At 45.3% G+C, this 19249-nt stretch overlaps 4 protein-coding genes and 1 long non-coding RNA gene across 5 annotated transcripts; 2 read left to right on the top strand and 3 right to left on the bottom strand.

The window, feature by feature from the left end:
* Nucleotides 1-94: 94 nt before the first annotated feature.
* Nucleotides 95-7033, top strand: LOC128306944 (uncharacterized). The gene is made up of 2 exons (XR_008287600.1): nt 95-2322; nt 2441-7033. It is a non-coding gene; the product is annotated as an uncharacterized LOC128306944 (long non-coding RNA).
* Nucleotides 7034-11288: 4255 nt separating this feature from the next.
* Nucleotides 11289-12630, bottom strand: LOC128307136 (neuroparsin-A-like). The gene is made up of 4 exons (XM_053044868.1): nt 12347-12630; nt 12226-12265; nt 12040-12108; nt 11289-11943 (listed from the first exon to the last, which is right to left on the bottom strand). Exons 1-4 carry the CDS (start codon nt 12415-12417, stop codon nt 11716-11718), a joined length of 408 nt encoding a protein of 135 aa, XP_052900828.1. The 5' UTR covers nt 12418-12630; the 3' UTR covers nt 11289-11715.
* A 1030-nt stretch (nt 12631-13660) lies between these two features.
* LOC128307061 (cytochrome c oxidase subunit 7A, mitochondrial-like) lies at nt 13661-14742 on the bottom strand. The gene is made up of 3 exons (XM_053044778.1): nt 14613-14742; nt 14334-14450; nt 13661-14249 (listed from the first exon to the last, which is right to left on the bottom strand). The coding sequence occupies exons 1-3, from the start codon at nt 14622-14624 to the stop codon at nt 14106-14108; spliced, it is 273 nt and encodes a 90-aa protein (XP_052900738.1). The 5' UTR covers nt 14625-14742; the 3' UTR covers nt 13661-14105.
* A 361-nt stretch (nt 14743-15103) lies between these two features.
* On the top strand, nt 15104-16116 carry LOC128307128 (39S ribosomal protein L40, mitochondrial). Its single transcript, XM_053044860.1, has 3 exons — nt 15104-15178; nt 15248-15499; nt 15574-16116. The coding sequence occupies exons 1-3, from the start codon at nt 15153-15155 to the stop codon at nt 15884-15886; spliced, it is 591 nt and encodes a 196-aa protein (XP_052900820.1). The 5' UTR covers nt 15104-15152; the 3' UTR covers nt 15887-16116.
* A 236-nt stretch (nt 16117-16352) lies between these two features.
* On the bottom strand, nt 16353-18877 carry LOC128306910 (U3 small nucleolar RNA-associated protein 25 homolog). Its single transcript, XM_053044570.1, has one exon. It carries the CDS (start codon nt 18875-18877, stop codon nt 16400-16402), a length of 2478 nt encoding a protein of 825 aa, XP_052900530.1. The 3' UTR covers nt 16353-16399.
* Nucleotides 18878-19249: the final 372 nt, after the last annotated feature.

Below are 19249 nucleotides of genomic sequence, written 5' to 3'. Positions count from 1 at the left end.
GCGGATGCGTTGGTGCAACGAACGCGCATTATGCACCGAAGGATCAGAAGTGCTTTGTATGTTGCATTTCTGAGCGGTCAAAAAGTTCTGACGTCGCCAAACTCTTGTACTATTACAACTCGGACGCATGATTCAAAACGTTTACAGAGATACACGCATACCTGCGATCTTCTCGTCCGTTAGGTGAAATTGAAAACAAAAACCGAGAATACCTTAATGAACGTCAAGCAAAAAGATGCGAATAAGGCAACCGATAATTGCCCACAGTAACAAGTACAGTGTTGAATATGCTGTTACCAGTTCTGGCGAAGTTTGTTTTGTTAGATGAAGAGGTAAAACTGCATCGCCGCCATTACCTATCGAAGAAGTACTTTATGGACAAGGAAATTAAACGAAACGTACAATGTCTATCACGATACGCTGTCAAAAGTTTGTTACTAAGCTTTTGAACAAGAGCCTCACTGAGATCGTAACCACAAACATTCTAACATTGATGTGAATTGACGGAGCAGTGCCTATAATGCTGATACAATCATCCACTCGTTAATCTTAGATCGCGTTAAATAGTTTCTAAATTATATCTACGATACCTTCGACCTTCTCAGTCCCCTTGCAGTGGGACGTTATCAAAATAAGGATTCAGAAGACATTTTCTTCCCGTTGGGCTTCACTTTCAACCAAAGAAATGAATTAACCTCACTACAAAGGACTGCATTATTGTTGTATAGTCTAAACATCAACTACATATTGTACATCAAGTTAAACGCTGAAGATGTTGGAAAACACGACGTTTTATGTCAATAATCGTTGTTGAAGTATTGGAAAATATCGTAATCAACGGAACCAGATCTCACAAATCATAAAGCAACCGTAAGATGTTGAAAAACGTACTGAATTTGCTAAACATTACATTTTGACTAGTTCAATCACAATCCAAAATGGAAGGAAAACAAGTATTAGATGCGCAGGACCTGTGGGAATGTGGGAGGGAATAAGATAAAGAAAAACATAATACTTGTTTAGCTAGAACCCAAGTAAAAGCTGAAGAACAAAAGCATCTAAACGAGCATTTAAAAAGACACTATAACTACTACTCTCTTGCTGTTAAAGGGCACAAGAGTCATGGAGGTACCAGTGCACCGGCATATAGTGCCAAATCGAACGTTTGTGTTAGCACTCTTGGAGAGAAACATGTCACACGAAGCAGCCATAATGCTGATTACACAAAAGTGTATAAATTGCAATCGCTTGGAATGACTACAGCAGTTCGCCAACCGCTTCCAAGCGGGTGTGCGTGACAAGGCAACGTTGTTGTAGCCTAGTTTGAATTTGTAACGCAACAACCCAAAAACCAAAACCAAACAAAAAAAAAGGCTCAAATAGAAAGCAAAACCAGCAGTGTTGGATGCGACATTTCTAATGTTCTCTCTGCTTCCATTTGTGTGAAGAATTGTTGCTATTATATGCTTCCCCACTCGCCTCCGTCCCTCCGCGCCACAGAGGCCCCGGACGGACGGACGGACGAAAAAAGGTTGGTGAAAAGAGAAAAAAAAAGACTTTAATAAAAATTGCATTTGCCCATTTTCAAACGAAACCGTTCTTTTTTGTTGCAGAAAACTTTTGCGATTGGATAGTGTTAGAAGTGTTGACTGTGGTAATTGATATGTTTTGTTTTCCTTTTTAATGCTCTTTAATAATTTCTTCCTTTTTGCGAACATATGGCTCATAAGCTGAACTTCCCCTCTCTCTGCCCCATGTCGGTTTCGGCAGCCATTTTCCACTACTCTTGTGAATTCTCTCCCTGTAACTTGTTGCACCATATGCTTCTATTTACATCCGACTGCTTCTGAGAGCGCCTCAAAGCTAACAACAACCTGGAGGTCGAGATGCGGGACTTTGGTCCCCGCCCAATGCCCGGGGTCGAATATCCTTACGGACAGAAGAACCGCATCCATGGGGATGAGGTTGCGAATGGTTGTTTATGGCACTATGTGTGAAGATAAACCAGAAGAAGGAAGAACAAAAACAAACGGATTTGCGCTAGCGTTTAGCTATGCAACGGACAGTTTGATACGCGAAGGCAAAGAGACCGTACCTGCGTTAACTACCTGGCAATTACCCATAGATAACACTACACTCCGGTGTAGTTGAAGGCTGACGACAATAAGGAACAAGACGATCCGAGGAATGGAACACACAGAACCGCCAAAATAAAAGCCCGCACATTGACATAAGTCCCAACCTCACGCTTAAGCTATAACCGGTGACAAGATGTACTGGGTGGGTGTGTTGTGTGTGGCGTCACTCACAGAAAAGCCTCAGGTAACGTGTGATACGCTTGTCTCACTCCCAGCGGTGGAGACACGTTCGTCCCTGCAAATACTCCATTTTCTCACAAGCGGAAATGCTTACACCTGTACCAATTCTGTTTCGATTTTAGTATCTGCCGCGTTATAGTGCGTAGTATTTCCCATTGGCTACTGTTACAGTGAGCCGGGCGGGGAACAGAGAGCGAGAAATAATGTGCGTGGAGCGTTACGCTTGCGCGGACGGGAAGAACGAACCCGCTGAGGCCCCTCCGATTGCGCCATCCTTTTACACTCCTTCCCACAATCCGTGGCGAGACATGAGACATGTAAGCGAAAAAGAAAACAACTCTTGTAAAGACGTAAACACAACCGGTTCCAAAAATTGAGGCTCAGTTAATGGCCCAAAGCTCTCACATCGCGCTTTACGGACGAAGATGTACAGAGAACGCAAGTATGAAGAGCCACTGCGCGCGCGCGTGTGTGTAGGGTAAAGGATCATGTGCAAATGCGAGCAGGAAGAGTGTCGATGAGATTTGTGTAAGTAGAGGGTAGTTAGACAGTTGTTAGATATAAGTTGCTCCACTAAATAGTACTACACCTGAATCACCTGATCTCACTTTCTCTTTCACATTCTACCGGTGCGTACGCACACATTGCCGGAAGCGCTACCATCCGTAACACACGCACACCTTCGTTCCCGTACCGCACCATAACCCAACACCCCCGTGAAAATCGACCCGTCGTCTCCTGCCTACACCGTGGCGCACCCCTGTAAAACACCACCACTCATTACCTTCTGTATTGTAACGTGTTTTTTTTTTCGCCGTTTCGAAACATCCAACCGTCAATTCCAAAACAGAAACCGTCCTAGGATGCGTTTATCTGGTCGGGGTTTTGGTTGTGTTGGTGCCGTGTACACGTCCGGATTGGCACGCGTAACCATGTGTAACGCACAAAAAGATCGCCAGCTAACGATCGCCTGTCGCACATAGTTAACGTGTCGAGCCGGATGTCCTCTCGGTTACCGCAATAACCATCTCTCCCCTTGTTTCTTTCTTTCTTTCTCTTTCTCTTTGTTTCTGTTTCAAGTTTTTCAGCCTCCACCAAGCGATGGTTTACCGCGGTGCAAAACAAGTGCGTGCAATATGTGTGTGTGTGTGCTATTGTGTTAAACAATGCGCTAAAATACAGCTCCTCTTCTATATATACATATATATATATATATAAATACACACCATCATGGGACAGTAACGTGCAAGTGTGCATAGAAGAAGCAGTCAGAACGTTTTGTGCAGCGGAAAACATAACCTACAAAAAAATAACCTTCGACAACACACACACATACAACAAAAACCATCCTGTCCAAAAACCAATTTGCTATTTTTTCTCGGGTGGTCCTTTTGTAACAGGTGTACCACCTGTGCACACGGTGTTCAAAGGGAGAAGATGGCCGCCTTCCACCGGGTTCCTTACGGGAAGTATGGTGCGCGTTTTTGGGGACTTGCGTGTGTGTGGGTGCGCGTGAGTGATAGCGGCGAGGCATCGGATGTGTGCGTACCGGGAACACCGGCTGTAGAACAGAGTGTAGTGGTGACACCTATACCTAAGTAGTAAATTGACGCAGTGCTTCTTAACCCAGTCAGTCCTACCGCGTTAGTAGTATACCGTGTTGTCCTTCCTTGGTTTGACCGACTCGTAGCGTTATGTGCAGTTCGAATCTCCGGGTAACGTGAACCATTCTGTCTCGACTACATAGCTATCGTTGAGCTATCGTAGCCCTAGTGTCATATAGTAGCATCATATAGACTAAGAACCTCCCGATTCCTTCCGGATAGATCCCGTCTGTCACGGTGTGGCCGGCCGTTCGGTCACAGAGACCGTGAGAGACAGGGCGTGCCCAAAAAGGGGGTTGTGCGGTGCTGGCCGGCTATCCGTGGTACGCGATGCTTCTGGCGATACCGGGTGCCGGGTGCGTATATGCGCTGCCCCGCGTGTATGTGTGCCGCGCCAGTATCACGGAACCTATCCGTCGCGTGACAGCAGTGTTGCCAGGTGATCATCTCACACAATCACGCCGCCCTACGCTGGATCTATAATAGTGTGTGCCGTTTGCGTTTGCAGGCAAAAAAAAATAAGCGAAATATTCATTAATTATATATATATATAACACCGTCACATCACGAGCTGAAGCGGAGCAGTTTATGAAACGCTACCATTCCCCTCCCCCTCCCTCCCTCAATCAACAAACAAGGTATATGCAAAGAAAACAGATCTCTAAAATAATAGAGCGTTACGCGAGTGCTAGCTTTGGAGCGGGGAGGACATCAACTCACTACGATTCAATCTGACTGCGCCAACGAGCAAGCGTTCCATTCGGTAATGACTCTGTAGCGGTGTACCCGGTGACATGCAGACACATGGCTAGTTTTGTTTTTGCGCCCCATCCTGAGACATCCCGCCCCGCTGCTGATTCGATGCACACGCTACGTGTTGGTAACGGTCGATCCCGCTCATTCGTTAGCACGGATGATGGAGGGGGGAAGGAAAGCACGGCACATTACTAAATGATCCTGGTCACGGCACCACGGTAAGTTTGAAAAGAAACGCGCTTGCTGCAACACCGTTGTGACACGTCCTGGCAGCGCTAAATGCCAACGGGTACGGGTTCTTCTGATCGACACAATTGGGGGGTACGCAAGATGGTGGCACCACAGTCCGGGGTTCAGTCGCGTCTGTTGATCCTACCATCGCCGGTGATGTTGTGCGGGATAGCAAAAAGGATCTCCCTCTGAAACACCGAGGAGACGGATCAGGGTCGGGTTTGGTGGGGGAGGAAGCACTTGGGGTAACTTGGGGAGCGCTCCTCCACAGGATTACCTCATCCATCCTTTCCCCTCTCAAACACAGCCCTAACCCGTTCCACGATCCGTAGTGCAAACTAAAACAATACAACAAACAAAAAAAAAGATACCAAACAAACCAACAACAACAAAAAAAACATAACTCTACTCTCTCCTCTACCAAAGAAGTGTGTGTGTGTGTCGTGTGTCGCATACCCAACAAATATTGGGTGCGAGCCTTGTTTTTTACGTTGATATATTTACATATTACGCAAAAGAACGAAACACGCATATGGACTCATATCTCTTTACTCACTCTATCTTTAAGCTCTAACTCCTATAAAACTGCGTATAATATAATAAGCTGCTGTTGCTGCTGCTGCTGCTGCCACCATCGCCATTCAACGTCGTTACCTTCCGTAGATGATAAGAACGAGACTGCCAGAAAAAAAAGTACAACAACTTTCGGTTTCATTTTTTCCTTCGTGTCGTTTCATGCGATCGGTACGGCCGGCGGCTGCCCCGTGTGCTGTGGTTTTGCCAGGAGGTTTTGTGTTTATTTTTTAAATGTTTAGTTCGAGATCCTAAACCATCTCGTCCCGAAGCCTTCCGCACTATCTGCACGTCTGCGTGCTCTGTCTGCTCAATTGTGTCGATCGGAAGGGTCCTAGAATGTGGCATTCCGGCAAGTGTCGGACGTAAACATCGGGAGCCATAGGCTACCTACCGCAAAGTTTCTATAAAACGTAAATCACTACCACAATTCACCATCGGGAACTACCGGAGCACTGTCGGAACCGGAATACACCGGGTGCTGTCTGTCGTCTCGCGCTGTTACCCCATCCGCACTTCCGCCATTTTTTTTTCCTGTGGTGTCAATCACCTGTTTTACTTAAGTTTTCTTGTTTCATTTCTTTTCACCGCACCCGGTGCGTTGCTGGTGTGCCCGGTGACGAAAACGAAACACACGCGTTGTGTTGTACTCCTTTCTAATCCTCCTCTGTATGCGCGCCATCCCGCTGCCTAGCTCTTCCGTTCTAGCCCAAAGCCACCGGTGGGCAGGGTTCGACGTACGGACTCTTTGAGCGTGCATTCTGCACCCGCATTACACAACATTTAGAGTAACAACAACAACATAAAAAAAAATTAACACGACAACGACGCGTTTCCTGCTGCATCCCCTGCCCACCATGCACGGCTTCAAACCACGTGTCAACGTTACTGCTCGGTTACTATCCGCCATTGACCCACGTCTGCGGGTCCGGAAGGCGGAACACACACGGGGGAAACGGTGCGCGGGACGACGTACAAGCAAACCGGCTGGTTGTTGGGATGCACCGGCCCGGAATGATGTGTGGTAGTGTCTTTAGCCTCCTTTCCTATAAAACCCCTTTGCAACAAAAAAACAAATTTAGTGGAGCAACACTGTACTGACACTGGATCACAACCGGCTTACGATTTTGAACCGATTACCCAACCTGACGCTATTGCGATTAACATCCAAGCAGTTCGAAACAAATAGCGATTATGTGAAGCAAAACCCAGAATGCCGCGCGTAAAGCAATTAGCTATAACGAAAGCAAATAGCGAACGCAAAAGGCGTGGAGTATAAACTAAATCAAAACAGACGAAAACTCTATCCTCCCATACCTACCCAAAACACCGGAACACAGAGAGAGAGAGAGAGAGCGAACGCGCGCGCGATTCTATAAGACAATGAGAACCCGCGGTATGAAAAACGAGAAAAACGCAAAATATAAACGGAATGGAGAAAAGCAAAAAAGAAAACAAAGGAAATAATAAAACTAAAAACAAACACCACCCGTATAAAACTAAACCACCCGATAAAGAAACAAACCCCTATAAACAAACAGAAGAAAACAACACACGAACGCGTACGAAACCAATCGTTCGTGTATAAATAAATAAACCAAAAAACAAGATAAAAGGACAAGTGGGAAGAGGGCGGGTAAATAAAAAAAATAATAATATAATACTATCAATGCAAACTTTCTCTCTACCACGGTGCGCGGTATTGCTTTTAATAAATTATTTTATTTTGTTTTTGGTTACAAAAACGTACGAGAAAAAAAATGTTGTTGTGTTATGTTTCTGGGATGTTGGCGAACATGATGACAAACCCTGCAATTTGGTGCAAACTGGATCGGAAAGGGACAACAAGGGGGATGCACACAATACAACACAATGACGGGCTGCAGTGGAGGATCAATCCCCTTTGGAGGCCCTGGGCGGAAATATAGTTGGGGCCTCTAATTTTAAAAACGATGCAGGAGGGAAGGGGAACATTGAGGGGATTTGAAATGAGACAAGGCGAAACGCGCAGTAAGAAAGGGCCTACTCCGCCTACCGTTTGATCCGCCACTGGGCCACCCCAAATCACCATCTTCGAATACAATAACGGAACCGGCTATATCACCACCAACTCCAGTTACCACTGTATCTGTACTCTTCTAAATGGAGCTACAATCATACGTGCGCCAATTTCGAGAAGCAGCACGTGGTGGAATTTACAACTACAGCATCTAAGGAACACTTTGCCATCGCATTGGTTCGCTCGCAGTGCTTCCGGGATATTCGCCATGCAACACTCAGTTATACTTCTTCGATCTTAACTAAACTTTACAAAACATTCAAGCACCAGTAGTTGGTGGTGGACATAATCGATATTGTCTGTCCTGCAGCGAGTATTTATCACTCGCAATCTCCTAACTCGGATGTTCAGTCATACATATGAACGCATGTCTTTTCGCGATGAGCTGCGCCTTTGTCTCCTTTCACGTATACCAGGTATTGACCAGTGCCGGAACAACGCACCGACTGCAGATGAGATAGGTCATGTGCAGTGGAGGATCAATCCCCTTGGAGGCCCAGGGCGGAATTTTTCAAGGGGGGCCCATAATTTTGCTACGGCATTATCGGTGTTAGGGAGATGTACTTCAAACATGATGTAACAACACCAGCAAAGTCTCGGAAAGAAAGCTCCCTTGCGTACATCTCAGCGTTCTGTTGCGTAGCCCTGTAAACGGGCATAGTAAGCTAGTCTCTATATATAAACGTTTTTATACGCTAAGGAGAACGATAACGCCACTACTTGGATCGCCATTAGCTGGTACGAAATTCCATACAAAACCAGCTGTTTTCAGATTGCCGATACCAGGAGAGCATCCACGGAAGAGGTAGCACCTAGTACAGCAATTTTGGTCGAAAACCGCCGAAAGGTATGCAATGTTTATGTTTTGCCGTTGGTCGTGAAAAATCATGAAAAAACATCATGTTTGAAGTACATCTCCCTAACACCGATAATGCCGTAGCAAAATTATGGGCCCCCCTTGAAAAATTCCGCCCTGGGCCTCCAAGGGGATTGATCCTCCCCTGGCTACGGCATAGTGGTTTTCACAGTTGCCCAGCTGATTCTGTCATTGGGCAAATTTGTCAGCATTTTGTCAACTCTAGTGGCACATTTTAATGTGAATTTCGATCGTTCGCTTGATTTTCGCGTATTAAGTTTGATGCTCCAATTTTAGGTCGGTTGTCCGTGCGTCAAAAAATCCAAGAATTTCTGGGCCGATCTCTTCGCTCATTGTGAAGACACTTGCGATCAGCGGCGGATCAAACGGTAGGCGGAGTAGGCGGTCGCCTAGGGCCTCGCCGTGTTGGGGGCCCCAATAAATTTGTGCCTATTGTGCGATTTTTGAAAATTTTAAAACAAAGTTAAATTATAGCAAAAAAAAATTAATTTACAAGGTAGAAAATTGATCAAAAATATCTTTCTTGGTTATATAAAACATTTTTTTCTATGTGATAAATTAAATGCAGAGAAGAATATCGACTTTGTGACTTTAAAGTACAAACGAAATTGCACCAGGACCAGGACACTAATTTTCCCGTTGGTCGAGAAAAATTTCTTCGAAAACTACCTGTTTCCGAATGTATAATACCAAGAGAGCATCCACGGAAGAGGTAGCACCTAGTACAGCAATTTTGCTCGAAAATCGCCGAAAGGTATGCAATGTTTAAACACTAACTTTCCCGTTGGTCGAGAAAAATTTCTTCGAAAACTACCTGTTTCCGAATGTATAATACCAGGAGAGCATCCACGGAAGAGGTAGCTCCTGGTACTGCGCCGTAAGGTATGCAATGTTTATACACTAACTTTGCAACCAACTTGCAACGCAATGCGCTGTAAGGTATGCAATGTTTATACACTAACCTTGCAACCAACTTGCAATGCAAGTTTGGTGCATGCAAGAAACTTGCAGCAAGATGGCGCCCAACTTCGTACTTGCATGCAAGCTTGCATGCAAGTTCTTGCAAGCAAATTGTTGCATGCAAACTTGCATGCAAGTTTGTATGCAAGTTCTTGTATGCAAGTTTGCATGCAAGAACTTGCATGCAAACTTGCATACAAGAACTTGCATGCAAACTTGCATGCAAGCTTGCATGCAAACTTGCATGCAAACTTGCATGCAAACTTGCATGCAAACTTGCATGCAAACTTGCATACAAACTTGCATGCAAGTTTGCATGCAAGAATTTGCTTGCAAGAACTTGCATGCAAGTTTGCATGCAAGTTTGTTGCATGCAAGTACGAAGTTGGGCGCCATCTTGCTCGGCTGCAAGTTGGTTGCAAAGTTAGTGTATAAACATTGCATACCTTACGGCGCATTGCGTTGCAAGTTGGTTGCAAAGTTAGTGTATAAACATTGCATACCTTACGGCGCAGTACCAGGTGCTACCTCTTCCGTGCATGCTCTCCTGGTACCTTAAATTCGGAAACTGGTAGTTTTCGAAGAAATTTTTCACGACCAACGGGAAAGTTAGTGTTTAAACATTGCATACTTTTCGGCGGTTTTCGACCAAAATTGCTGTACTAGGTGCTACCTCTTCCGTGGATGCTCTCCTGGTATTATACCTTCGGAAACAGGTAGATTTCGAAGAAATTTTTCTCGACCAACGGGAAAGTTAGTGTTTAAACATTGCATACCTTTCGGCGGTTTTCGAGCAAAATTGCTGTACTAGGTGCTACCTCTTCCGTGGATGCTCTCCTGGTATCGGCAATCTGAAAACAGCTGGTTTTGTATGGAATTTCGTACCAGCTAATGGCGATCCAAGTAGTGGCGTTATCGTTCTCCTTAGCGTATAAAAACGTTTATATATAGAGACTAGCTTACTATGCCCGTTTACAGGGCTACGCAACAGAACGCTGAGATCTACGCAAGGGAGCATTCTTTCCAAGACTTTGCTGGTGTTGTTACATCATGTTTGAAGTACATCTCCCTAACACCGATAATGCCGTAGCAAAATTATGGGCCCCCCTTGAAAAATTCCGCCCTGGGCCTCCAAGGGGATGGATCCTCCACTGCTTGCGATCATTTCGTCACATTTACACATGCACATTTACATCAGTATGAAACACACTATGTGCTCCTCAGGCACAATTTGATAATCAGTAGCCAATTATAGGGATACAACACCACAAATCACTCACTAATTTTTCTCAAACAAACTGAGTTTTCAATGCAAAAAAACGAGACCGCTTTCAGCACGCACGACAATGTTTTAGCAAGACTACTATGATAAGTTCTTCACTGAATACATCGTTATTATATCAATGCATACTTGATTTCTTCAAGTATCTTTTTTCGTGTTCTTTTTTTAATTTAGATCAACGATTTCGCGGCGATGATCTTCAACCGTATGGATTTCGAATTGGAAATTTTAAAACAATTTCAGTCTAACAACGATGCAAATGTTACCGAGATTACAACAATGTAGTTTGAACAGTATTCTACACGGGGATATGATGAAGTGTTTGGACAGTTTGGGATGGGTGGACATAAGCTGAACCTACAATCCAGCTTCGAATAAGTAATAATCAAGAAAGACAGAAATGGTATTCCAATGGCATAGAAAAAGCAAGATTCTGATAAGTCTACTATGAGTTCTACGGGATGAATAAATGAACTACGGAGGGAGTAGAAGGTGTAGGAGTAGATGTGGAATGCTCTTATTCGAAAGAACCGTTGTGATATGGTCAATTCCATTAGATATTTAACGGTTGCTACGTTTTCAGATGAATCACGTGAATGTAAGCCAGCCACCGGGGTTTCTTTGGGCTGTAGATGTTACTTTATTGAAGGCTATATATCTATTCCACGTTAGCAAAAGCGCACTGCAGGAACGGTAAGAGTAGTAGCAATAGATTACGAGGCAGGTTGTTTCAATGCTTCGTGCGCCATCACTGGTCTGTGAATGAGCTGGTTCTGACAGTAAGGGGTGAACGAAGAGGGCGCGAGTGTCCCAATTCCAGAGTTATCTCTTCCCCCCTCCCACAGCAACACCGTTTGAAGTGGCTACCATTGCAAACTCGTTTAGCTATGACAAGCGGTTAGGGTTTTTTTTTTTTCGTTGTTGTTTGTCGTTATGATATTATGCGGGGCGGGATTTCAAAACACGTGATGGGAGAGGACGTACATTCTCCCCCACAAGATGTTCCCCCGTAGCAAGATGTCTGGTGTGGTGGGGTAGGGCTACCGGTGGCACATTTACTCGTTGCTGTAGTAATCGAAGATCCGGTACAGTGGGTTCACGTGGCGTTCCGGCATGTAAGGATCGGAACGCAGCCCCATGGCGTGGGACGGATGGCAAGATACGCTGTAGCAGTTACCGTTGATGCAACCCTTGCACTCGCTGTTGCAGCACGACAACCCGGGCGCACACTTACCGTAGCGGATGCTTGTCGATACATTGTCACCGCATTTGTCTCCCGGTCCCTAGGTAGGTAATAGACGTTAGCGGGACCAAGATTAGTTAGTGGCACGTTGTGAATTCCTGGTTGGATAGAAAACCATTAGCCGGGTTCAGCTTACCTTAAAGCAGTCTAACTTATCGCAGGCGTTGTAAAAGGATCCATATTTACACACGCTCGGGTCTGATATCTGTTTGAAAAGAAACATAATACTGTGTCAATATTTTTGTGTTACCCATCACTTAACTATTGGGCAGCAGTTAGTTGAAACTTATGCACGATTGGAATATCTGTTCTGTTTCCTTACCGGTTCCATAACCTTGCAGCGGATTTCAAAAACATTCGCCCTGTTTTATGGAAAGACACAGAATGTTAGGTACGGTCATAGTATACAGAGACGGATACGATCACAGCTAGTAATTACTGACGGTTGGGCTAAGCTCCAGTAGAGGTATCCAAACAGTAGCACGCTGAACAGCAGAGCACTTCTAAAGGACATTTTTGATTTGAATTTTACTTTATCACACACACACACTCACAGGAAGGCACACGGTAGCAGCTACACCGCGACAAGAAACTGGCTCAAACTCAACGGACACCGATCAAAACCGAATGGAAGCAGCCCGTTAGAATCTCTAGGCCTAGGCTAACTCACTGCCTCATCCAGTGCGGTAAAAACGAATTCCTATCTACACTTATAATGATAAAACAGCTCCCCGAAGTTCGAACACTGCTCAGCACGGTACGCCCGATGTGTCTGCCTATCTTCAAGGATTCGTCCATAGGCTTTTATACTCCCTTGGTGTTACCGTTTGCCGCTTGACCAAGTCCTAACCTTCTTCATCGTTTTTTCCTGGTTGCTGTGTCGAAATGACCAATCTGCATTTCCTTCATCATTCATTCATTAATAACCAAAAAAAAAACTCAGGCCATCCCGGACCACACAGGTTGCGATTCTTGACGTGCTAACTGGCGTCATCTCCTCACGCGTCCCGTGTTTTTTTTTTCTTCCGCTAATGTCTCCGCCCGGGGATTGTTCTTCAGACGCAGACGGTCCTATAGTTTACAGAATGCAAGATGGCGGCCCTAGTCTGGCAATGGCTGCTCATTAGCATCTTTGCGTGTGGACCATTCACTAGAATGGACCAATCCGTCCGGTGAGCGCACTAATCGAGATGACAGTTCACGCGGGGTCGGGGAAAGTTCGCTCGGCACACTACACAGCATCAAAACGAAGCAGAGATCTCGGCTTTTTGAAGAGGGAGGAATAAATATGTTATTTTAATCGCCATTTTTGCATCAATTGCTTGCATAATTAGACCAACGCTTAGGCGAATTCTTAATATTCACGAATTGTCGCGTTGCTGAGGTATGTTTGGTTGTTTCGTAACAGCATTGTAGCCAGTTTGCAGTAGGAGGTAATTGTTTCAAGTATTGAGGAGTGCAGGAGGAGAAGAATAAAATACCAGTGATCTAATAGCTTTTGACGGGTTTTATGAAAACTTCCTAAAAACTTAATACACCCGCACAAGCAATTGTCGCAGTCGATTGTAGCAGTGACCGTTGAGTGAGTTGCATACGATCAAACGTCTACATCGCAACAGGAGAGTACACAACTAATCAACCTCAGTCCAGCGGTCCACCTCAAAATCCAGCGGTTCGGCAGATCAAATCAAATGAAACATCGCATCTTTCAGCTTTTCTGTTTCGGATGCACGGTCCCATATCATTCCAGGTGCTAGTATTGATCAAAACACATATTTATTTGCGGATAAATGCAAGAGTAAATGTGTACCCGTCGTACGTAATGGAATCGTTCTGTTCGTTTCTGTAGTGCATCCCGTGTAGATAGTAAGTATATAGACTTAAAACAGAGGTTAATCACACACTCTCGACACAGGGATGTTAGTTAGTGGCCCTTCAGGGTGGGGATAAAACATAATGTTTCCTACGCTACGCAGCACGAAGCCACAGACTACTCCAAATCATTTTGTTCGGCAGATAAATATTCGTTTTGAAAAATCGTTTTGAACTATAGCTGCATGCTAGAAGGTGTTAGGCTCGAGAGTAAGGGTACGGGTGTTGTTTTTGACCTGTTTGACGGATTTCCGTCGTACGGCATGCCGGTAACAACTTCTAAACATGGCAATTCTGCTCGCTTAAGAAAGGGTCATTCGTCCAGCCATTTTATTCGTCCTTCTTCGGGTAGCTTAGCTCGTAGAACAGCTTGCCGATACCGGCCAGACCAACCAGGCTGAGAACCATCGTCACCGAAAATAGCACATTATCCATCGGGCCACCCTTCAGGAAGACGGGCTTGCCATCCGGTTTCTGCAATGCGAAAAAACACACACACATGAGAGTTACTGGTGCGGATATGATGATGATAAGGCAGAACCAGATCCCAGAACCTACCTGGAACTTCTCCTGGATGTGTTTCAGCTGCTTGTAGCCCTCGGCAACCTCACCGGACGATGCCGTTGCGGTGCGGGAGAACTGGCGGTTGTTTTGCAACACCAATCGGGCAATGTTCTGAAGCAGGACAATGTAAGTATCGTTAATAAATTACGTAAGTATTTGTCGGGTACCAGCGCACCACACCGTCCATCCGGGTTAACATAGGCAGGACGGAAACATTGGACAAAACGTGTCTTTCAGTCACAGAGTTCGGTCTCCGCAACACAATTCACTTACCTTGTAGCTCATGGTTGATGGTGTATCGACTAGTCGTTGGAACCTGGAGCAGCAAAAATAAAGCTACTTGCGTAACTTGCGTCTTATTTGGATTCGCAAAACAGAATGGCCTTTGCGTGGAAAAATGGGGTGGATAAATGACATCTCACCTCGCCTGTCATGCTCAGCTGTGCACACACATTGAGCAAAACTGTCAAATATGAGCGGCGTTACCATATGGTTTCATATTTTTATGGAAATATTGATATTTTTTTTAATCCAAAAACAGAATAGTTAATTGCTTTGCATTTCGTAAAATAAATTGCATTGGTATCTTTTTTTTCTTTTTCCATAAATGGTACGAAATATGTAAATTATGCTCATTTTTCCATATTAATATTCCATTCCGGTTATGTAAACATTTGAGCACTTTCGAGCAGATTGATTCGACACCTTTTCGAGCAGATTCCGAACTGTCAAATCGATGTTATGAAACAGCTGTCATCGGTGCACCATTGTTTACGTAAAGTTCGATTCAGGAATTAAATTTGCGCTGGGAAAATGTTGCAGCTTCCCTTGCTGAATCGGTAACGTATTGTTATTATTTCACTCAATTTATCTTTACGTTTCAAATCAAAATCTTTGTTGTTTTGTAGATTTGTCCCAGTTTTAGGGCACGCAGCACGATCCATTCACAGCAGCGCCGGACTGTTGTTCCGCAGCACGCCGGTACTGTGTGCTGAACCGCTCAAGAAAAAGAAAAAGCTCGATCCACAGATCGTGAAACAGCGCGAGGAACGCAAGCGAAAGCGGCTGGAAAAACAAATTCGTCGGCTAGAGAAGAATGCTCGCCAACTTAAACCGATCGAGGAACTGGAAGTGCCGATGGATTTAATCGATGAGCAAGTGTATGTATAATGGGACGTGTTCGTTCGTGCAAACAAACGCATCCTTATAGTGATGTTTTTCATTATTTCGTTAGCAAACGGAGACGAAACGTACCGAAACCAACGTCGGAGCTTGTCGAGAGCCGTGCACTACTAGAGAAACAGTGGGCCAAGTACAGGATGCAGGAGTCACTCGCCGACTATCAACTGTTCGATCGGATTGTGGCGGCCCAAACGAAAGCACTCAATGAGCTGAAGCTCGAATCGGTAGAGCTGTACGAGCAGGCAATACAGCCAGATCCGGCACTGGTGCCGATCCGCGTTCAAGGCCCAGTTGCTACTCCACCAATCAAAGACTACGAACAACCGGACGGAGAGTATATTGATGTATCCAGAAAGTGGGAATAATACCTTCACATACACATACCAAGTCGGCGATTCAGTCACGAAGCATATTGATACCACAAATACGAAACACTTACCAAAATGGTGATTCGATTTAATGATTTACATCAAACTAGTGTGTTTAAGAAATTTATAGGTACGTTCACAATAAACACGGAACAGAATGTGAATACGTGGTTGTAAAATTGTCGCGGTTACGTGGTTGTAAAAGTCCTAAGCCTATTGTTTAAAAAGGTGTTTCGTATTCCGCTTCGGACGATTTCTATACACTATATTTCCAAGTCTCAAAAAATGTTAAAAACTACAAAAGATTCTTGAAAGTAGAGCATTTACATTCTCATCACCTGTTAAAGAAATTGTAATAGATAGCAGTCATCCGCGAGAATGTGACAAAAATCTTAATATTTATAAATTAAAAAGTACATTCTCTGGTGAAAAAAACATAAAAATATTTATTAGTTTCACAATGTTTTTATACATGTTAACGCAACTTTTCGCTTAGAAATTAACCAAATTTCACTTTTGATCTGTCGTAAAGCGGTGTACCGAGCGTGGTGCTTTTATCATCGCTTTCGCCCTTAGTGCGCCGATCATCTCCGCTAGCTGATACGTATCGTAGCCGGTGTACAGCACCGTCACCGTCATCGAATCGTCGTCCACACCGTCATGCGGGTTTTGATTCTCCTTCATCATCAGATTCACCAGCTCCGAGTAAAAGTGTGGAAAAACGGGCGGAGCGTAGAGTATCAGATGCCGGATGCCCCGTATGCGGTGCCGACGGAAGAAGTGTGCCCGCTCCGAGTACAGCAGAAAATGTTTGCTGCCGTGAAAGAACATGTCCCGGGCGCGTGCAATCTTCGCATCCTCCGTGTACTCGCAGATCTGGGTGAAGCTGAGTTCCTCGTTCTTGAAGTGGTTTCTTAACCGCACAAAGTCAAAATAGCTCGGTACGTAGATGAGACAGCGAGCCATCGAAACGGTTCGTGCTTGGGGCAGTACAACGTTTACAAAGTGTGAAAAACGTGCCGTGCCGACACCGCCGAATGTGGTCGTTTCAACTCGCTGAAAGTTTTGTGGCACACGCACGGCCACCTGCTTGATTGTGCCGGTTAGTGTGCGTTTGCAGGATCGCACTTTACCGCGGTAGTTGTGGAAGTGTTTATTGTATAGCCAGCGAAACTCGGGGAGTTCGAATTCAGACAGCAGAATCGTCTGGCGGTAGAATTTAGACCATCCGTTTAGACACCATTCTCGCACACGGGAAAATTCCGTGTACTCGGTACTTTTCGGCTGATGGTGCAAATGTTCCATCACGTGCAGTACGTGGTCCCAGTTCTGTGCGTAGCATATTTCAGCCTGATCGATGATGAGCATTTCGATGCTGGAGAGGAAGTCGTAATCCTGATGTTTTTCACCTTTCGCACCGATAGCCATCCGGAGCCCGAGCGGTGAAGCGATAATAACATCCGACGAGTAATATTTCGCATATAGCTTCATCGTCGACCGGTTGAACGCTATCCCGAGCCGGAAGTTGTCGTCAATATTCCCGGCGAATGTACGCTCATAGTCGGCGGGTTTTGGATTCTTCCGAGGAAAATGTAACGATGATCCACCACCGTACTCCTCCGTAAAGCGCTTCCAGTTCAGTACGCTCTTCTCTTGCTCACCGGCAAACAGACGCTTCAGCACACTCACACACTGGAGTGCGGACTCGCGGAATGGAACGATGATCAGTACCTTCGGGCGCACGAAACCTTGATCCCGGCACTCCAATCCGTTGGCCGTTGGCTCTTCGCTAACTTTTGGTTTCTTCACCCGCCGACGGAACTGATCTTCGACGGGTTTGTTCTTACCGGCCGCCTTATTTGCCGTCAGCTTGATCGTGTGATGCTGAATCTTGCTCACCGCCTTTAGCACGTGGTTCAGTGCATGCAAGCAGTAAACTTTCCGCAAACTGTTTGCATTCTCAAAGCTCCTATGCGGATAGTGCAGATCATGATATCCGTTCAGAACCGCAAACACATCGCGCTCTAATGCATCCACCTGTTCCGTCATGTTGCATATGATTCGATCCTTCACGTACAGCTTTTTCCAATCGTGATTGGTTGCTTCCGGTACTGTGGGCAGTGTACCGGGTTTGGCGTAACGTTCCTTCGCACATATTCCATTCGGTTCGGAACGTTTACTCCCTGGGCGACCTTTCGGCTGTTCGATGCACACGTTGCCCAAGCTGCCAAATGCCATGGCGGACGTTTCGACGCTTGGTGGTTCCGCAGCAAGCGCTTCCAGCATCGCAGGACTTAGGTTGTATGCCGTGTGCAACATGTACGGATCGTTCGCCGTTGTATCATCGTCTTCAGAGGATAGGTTACTTTCGTCCGATTGTAGCTCTTCATCTTCGCTTTCCTCATCCTGCGACTCTGCGCATCCTTCATCCTGTGACTCTTCACTTTCCTCATCCTGTGACTCTTCGCTTTCCTCATCGTGTGACTCATCGCTCTGCTTTTCTTGAGACTCAAATATCGCATCCAATTGAACCCCACTGTCACTTTCGAGCTCCGCTAGCCGTGCCGCCTCGTATGCCATTTCTGCCTCATCCGTAACATCATCGTCTGAATCCTCTTCTTCATCCGTACTGTTCTCCGCACTATCTACCATTTGACCAATTTGGTCGTTAAATTCCACCGCTAGATCGTCGAACGTGGTACCATCCTGTGCATTACTCTCTTCCGTCTCTGCGTCGCTGGAAGCGAACGATTCCAAACTGGTGAAAGTGTTTGCCTCCTGGCGATATTTCCTTTCCGCCTCGATTTGTCGCTTCTGCGCCTGGATCGCTTCCTGGCCTCGTTCGATGTGTTTAATGCTTCGCTGGTACTTGGTTGGTGGTGGCCTGCTAGCTCGTTCCTTTTTCAGCTTCTTTTTCATATCTTTGCTCAGATACGGTTGCTTGCCTCCCTTGCGAGGCTTCTTGAAAAGCGTGCGTTGGTTCACCATGATTTCAGGTTGGCTTTTTTACTAGAACACTTTAAAAAAAACAATGCTAAAATGCACAGCAGCAAGGATACGGAGCCGCACGAGTTTGTTGACAATTCACATGTAAACACGTGCCACTGCTCGAATTCGAACACTCGTAAAACTCAAATCTCAAAATGACGGTTGGTAAGAGCTGTTGTAATATATTTAACACATTAAACTAAGAACAAATTCACAATTGTTTATTTAAAGTTTTTGCATTTAACGTCTCTTTTGATGGTTGTTGATCGAAAACCCCACTGAGAAACAATTTAACTGCTCGTACAGGGTTCGTTAATGAAAAGTTAAACAGTCAGCTGTCAACGGAGACGTTTTCGTGCGTCGGTGTGTGTG

Source organism: Anopheles moucheti, chromosome X (genome assembly GCF_943734755.1).
Source record: "Anopheles moucheti chromosome X, idAnoMoucSN_F20_07, whole genome shotgun sequence".
In the NCBI taxonomy this organism is placed as follows: Eukaryota; Metazoa; Arthropoda; class Insecta; order Diptera; family Culicidae; genus Anopheles; species Anopheles moucheti.
Note: the sequence above shows the minus strand (reverse complement) of the source record. Positions and strands in the feature narration are given on the sequence as shown.